Source organism: Atta colombica, unplaced genomic scaffold (assembly GCF_001594045.1).
Source record: "Atta colombica isolate Treedump-2 unplaced genomic scaffold, Acol1.0 scaffold89, whole genome shotgun sequence".
In the NCBI taxonomy this organism is placed as follows: Eukaryota; Metazoa; Arthropoda; class Insecta; order Hymenoptera; family Formicidae; genus Atta; species Atta colombica.
In genome coordinates this window covers 506,192-511,846 of record NW_017259582.1, presented here as the reverse complement: position 1 = coordinate 511,846, position 5,655 = coordinate 506,192, and the positions used below count along the sequence as shown (strand labels likewise).

The 5,655-nt window shown below is 36.9% G+C and overlaps 1 protein-coding gene across 1 annotated transcript; it reads left to right on the top strand.

Annotated features, from left to right (window-relative positions):
* Positions 1-2,219: 2,219 nt before the first annotated feature.
* On the top strand, positions 2,220-5,649 carry LOC108693215 (protein RCC2 homolog). The gene is made up of 4 exons (XM_018202040.1): positions 2,220-2,720; positions 3,323-3,563; positions 4,022-4,869; positions 5,345-5,649. Exons 1-4 carry the CDS (start codon positions 2,514-2,516, stop codon positions 5,513-5,515), a joined length of 1,467 nt encoding a protein of 488 aa, XP_018057529.1. The 5' UTR covers positions 2,220-2,513; the 3' UTR covers positions 5,516-5,649.
* The last annotated feature ends 6 nt before the right edge of the window (positions 5,650-5,655 follow it).

Sequence of the window (5,655 nt, the reverse complement as noted above, 5' to 3'; positions counted from 1 at the left end):
TATATATTTAAATATATCCATTCCTTCAGTGAACTTCACTGGTAAGCAATATTGAATGGATGAACATAATTTTTCGAAAATGTCTTATTTTCATAGACTTATTCATGTTTATTTTATTTTTGAAACATTTAAACAGCGCGCCTTGCATAAGTGTTCAAGTTCTGATTGGTCAAGATTTTGAGATCTCCGTTACAATGGTTCGTCATCTTAATATTTACTTACACCATGCATAGTGCTAAATGATTGTGGCCTTGCAATATTAGCGATAAATTTTTCTAATCAAATAAGTTTTTAGAATAATTAAGTAACGTTGATTAACTTTGTAAAACATTGTGGAATTAATCTTTCTCGGATTGATTTTAATTGTATTGTATATCGTTAAAACTATTTATTGATGTAAATTGTAAATATTCTAAATTTTTCTTTTACAATCTCATCAATTGAATATTGTTTAAATAATTCTCAATTGTAATAATTGATTTAATTGTATTGAATTAGACATATTAGAGTAGTGCAATTTCATTTGTAAACGATTCTAACTTAAAAATTTGTCTTGACTGTTACATATGACGGATTTTGATTATCAATAAAATCACTAAATCTATAAAGTATCGCAAAATCGCATCCATTTTCACGCGAAACGCGACCATTTCGAATTTATACATTTGTATTATGTGTTTTATTTGGGAAAATGAAGCCATATCAAGTATGTAAATCAATGTTTTTTAGTTATAATTAGTTTATTGATACGAAATTTATATAAACAAAAGAATATGAATACTCAATTTATGTGTTCTTTAGTTTAATAGATTTATTTGTCGTAGTTTTGTGCATAAAAGTGCACGAAGGATATGTATAAGTACAGTTCAGGAATACGAAAGTATACATCACACATGTGTGATCATCGCATGAGCTTGAGCATTTTTAAGAGATTATTCGGCTGAGGCAAACGTGTTTGACTCAAGATTGACGCTTGAAAATGTTTCGAAAATGTACGGTTAGCTGTACCCAATTGACCCAACGTGAACCTTGGTGTATTTCAAATCATGTACTATGTGCACTTCGGCCATTTTTACACAACATTTCTGAAATTAATTGCGGTACTTTAAAATCTAGTGACTTTATCAATCAAGAGTCGCAACTTCATTTATCTTAACTGTTATTATAAGAACACTACAATAATGCGGAAATTTCGATCGGAATGATCAATTTTGAAGCCATGGATGTTTTCTAACAAGTCAGACATTGTGTAACACAGTGAATTGTTTTGTCTTTTTTTTAACGTAGGCAAACAACAAGGATACAATAATTCTATGTTACACTGGCTGTTTTCCAGCTAGGATACAGAGACATTACACTGTGTTCCACAGTGTAAGGTACTTGTTGGAATTTTTTTAACAATTTAGTTTTATAGTGTAATACCAGAATGCATTGCAGTCTTTCATTCTATTCTTATAATTATATTTAGCGTATCAATAATAGATTTATGATTTTTATTTAGACTTAAGTTATAATTTCAGAATTGATAATTTCTGAAGGTTTTATTGCAAAATAAATACGTTATCGTAAATAACTTTTTCAAAAGTTGATAACATTCCCTAACAGAGTCGACTTTAAGTCAACTTCCCACTTTGATGACTATAAGCCAACTATTCTAGGCTGTAATCCGATTCATGCCCACAACATTCATGAAGCATTCCTTGTTTAACAATAGTTAAACAACAAGAACGAAATGATTCCACATTTAAGCTTTGTGAGCGTAAATCACACTAGACGTTCTAAAGTCGATATTGAAAAGTCGTCTGTACAAAGTCGACTTACAGTTAACTCTAAAGGCCTGACTTTCTAAGAAAGTCAACTTACAGTCGACATATCGATGTTTGTGCTGTTAGGGTTGACATATTTTACACGCTCGTACTTAGCTTTTTACTGTGTCGAGCAGTGTAACAGTGTGTTATAGTTGAAACACTTTGTATAAGACACTGTGTTACCTGTGTACGTTGTTGGAAAACATCCACTGTGTCTGACAATATTTTTGCTGAAAAGCATTCCATATTGAATCTTCCCGCTCGGATTGCGAGTTCGATTCTGCGCGTTCCGGCCGAGCGGAACGCTCGGAAACACGAGGCGCGCCCCCCGGCGATTTATACTCATAAACTGCGGTGTCGCGTCGTGTATTCGCGTATAAAAGTGTATATATACTATATACTTATCGCGGGAGCATGGTTTTATTATGATTTTTGAGCGCCAGGTGGCCGCATTTTTGTTGTCGATTTACTGTCGACGGCGCGGGGCGGCACGGCTCCTTCAGCGCCATTACATCGATAAATGTCATCGCGGAAGCCAGCAACGTAAAGCACCGAGAATTTCTGACAACTGTCCACCTGGTCCTTATATTGCTTACCACTCGCGTAAGAAAAAGAGCAGGTGGAGAGTGGAGGAAAGATCGCGCAACGCCTATTCCAGACACGGACACGACGCGTCCCGGTCGCACGACTGGCACGACTGCGACGATGTCGACCAAGCGAAAAGCCGCGAGCGGCAAAGCGAAGAACCGTCCCAAGTCGCGCAAAGTGGAATACGACGAGGAAGATATTTCTAGCGAGCACGACTCGGAGGTCGACGACGCTGAAGCCGGCTCCAACGCCGACGGCGAAGACGCCGCAGCCGAGGACGCACTTGCGGACGTTTCGAACATGCCTGAACTGCCGGCCCCAGAGGTGAACTGATGCCTTCGTATCACTTTCCCTCGCACCCGCGCGAACGACGCGCAACACAGCGCGGATTGCGGATGGTCTATTATTTGAAATAAATAAGAATCAATTGTTCCTTATTAACAATCGCTATTATAATATCTTCCAATATTGAAATATGAATTTAAACAAATACATACGTAAATATCGAAGTGCATTGTTAACATTTAAATTGCTTTTCAACTGTCGCGATCATTAATTTTCTACTTCTTTTTATATTCGCTCTCTAAACTTTGTTTAGAATTTAGATTGTTTTAAATATTATAGAATTTGTTAAATCAGAAAAAAAAATTAATCCTTTGATCAATATTTTGTTGCTTATTAAATTTCGTACATGTGTAAAATTTATATGGAACTTTATAGAAGTTTATATGAATATTAAATGAAATAGATAAATATGCAAGGAAAATAATTGTAAGTTTGTCTTATCTGAATTTCTTGCACAATTCATCTTTCTTCCTTTTCTCTCCATATTAGAGAAAAGAAAAAAAGATGAATTGTGTAAGAAGTTCAGCTAAAAAGAACAGGCTTCATGAAATCTGTTTCGCTGAAATCTATTGATATTATAGGGTGGATGGGGCAAGCCTGGAACATTGCTCATGTGTGGCCTTACTAATTGGGAAATGGCTGGTCGCAAGGCACCGCCTAAAGGAGTAAAAGCAAATGTAGGACGTAGCCTGTGGACGCCTCATACTTTTAAGAACTTGAATGACGCAAAAGTACGACTAATCGCGTCTGGTCCTGCTGCATCCCACAGCATTATCGTCACTGAGGATAATAGATGTTTGGCTTTTGGTAGAAATGATAAAGGTAAGGGATGCGTGTCTATATATGATAACTGTATATCATATTGTTTTCTTTTTCCCATTGAAATATGCATTCCCAAAGCGGGCTATTATTCACATTTTGGATTTCAATCACAAACTTGCAACCTCTTATAAAATCAAAGCGTCTAAAACAAGAGTCAGGATCAAGTTCAGAATCTGCTGACAAATCAACCGTTTTCATTCACGCATCGCCTCTTGTCATAATTACTATTTTATTTACTATTGAAACTTAACACTTGCAAGTATATCTATATAGATTTCCATACTATACAAGATGAGTTTCAATAAAACTTTGTATTCAATGTCGTAGAAACATTAAAGTTTGACCAATAAATAATATGACCAATATATAATATCATCTAATTATATTTAAATTTGTATATATTACATCGCTGGTTTTATTCTATCGATAGTATTGCTGAGACCGAACAATTTGCGTAGGTCAATTGGGTGTCGGAGACACAAAGCGTCGTGATGAGCCAACCGAGGTTGAAGCTTTAAAGGGACACACGGTTATAGGAGCATCATGCGGACGCAATCATACTTTATTTTTAACCAGCCGTGGGATAGTTTTTGCTGCTGGCGACAATAAATTGGGCCAATGTGGGATTGGGAAAAACGATCCCTGTGTTGTAACTGCCACCAAAGTGAAGTATTCCGGACCGCCGATAGTGAAAGTAGGATGCGGTGCAGAGTTCTCGATGATTTTAGATATCAAGGGTGGTCTGCACTCATTCGGATGCCCAGAGTATGGCGCTCTAGGTCATAACACTGACGGCAAATATTTCATCACGAATACAAAAATGGCATTTCATTATGAGAAAGTACCTAAGCGAATCGTTTTATACGTCGAAAGGGGTAAAGATGGCCATGCGACGCCGTTGGATCGCGTTGAGATCACCGATTTCAGCTGCGGTCACTATCACACAGTCGCAATTGACAGCAAGAACCGTGCGTTCTCCTGGGGATTCGGTGGAATTGGCCGTCTAGGTCACAACGAGCAACGCGACGAGTTGGTACCGCGTCTAATCAAATTTCTGGAACCACCCAATCGCGGTGTCCGTGCGGTGTACTGCGGCAGCACATATAGCATCGCGATCAACGTACATGGCTCTGCCCTGATGTTTGGTCAGACTAAGCGTACCGGCGAGGCCAATATGTATCCCAAGCCTATCCAAGATCTATCTGGTTGGGAGATTCGATGCGTCGGTTGTTCGCAGACGAGCGTAGTAGTCGCGGCCGACGACTCCGTTATCGCCTGGGGCGCCAGTCCTACGTTTGGAGAATTGGTAAGATATTGATGTTTTTTAAAAATATATTTAGAATATCTCAATTTTCTTTGATAGAGTTATAATTTAAATCGAATCATGAAAATACTGCAGTCCTACACGGATCTTCTTCATTAATTTCGTTGTAATTTGTAATATTTATGGAAAGGGATTGTTTTAACCAACCTCCATTTTAAACCTATTTTAGACTTATTTTAAATTTAAAACCTTTATTATTTATTTATTTGGAAATTTCTGACCTCTGAAGAAAGTCTCAATATTATAATTAGTTCCTTTTGAAAAGTTCGTGTCTATATTTTTATCAAAATATTTTCTTAATATGTATTAATATAAATCATATGCAAGATAACAATTTCATGAATCAAAATCAAATCTTGAAGAAATTGCTCTAACATCCAATTTTTCAGCATGCAAAACCATAGTCACATAAATCACATTAATTAAATGATTTTCAAGATGATAATTTTTCTCCTAGGGTTTTGGTGAAATGCGAAAGTCATCGACGACTCCGATGGAGGTGAAAGCCTTGGAAGGTTTATACATTACTGCCGTTACATGTGGTCTATCTCACACGCTTATGATCTGCCGAGATGATACTGAAGAAGAAAGAGCCAAGATTAATAAGCTCCAAGTTTATTCTGTTTAAAGTATATTCTTCGACTGCGTAAATGGGTCTCTATTGAGTCATTCTACAGATGATCGAATCGGAAGGAAAATTCTCGTTCCTTCAACGAATCACAGCTACGTTTTGATGAATTTTATAATAAGATATTCGAGACCGATAAC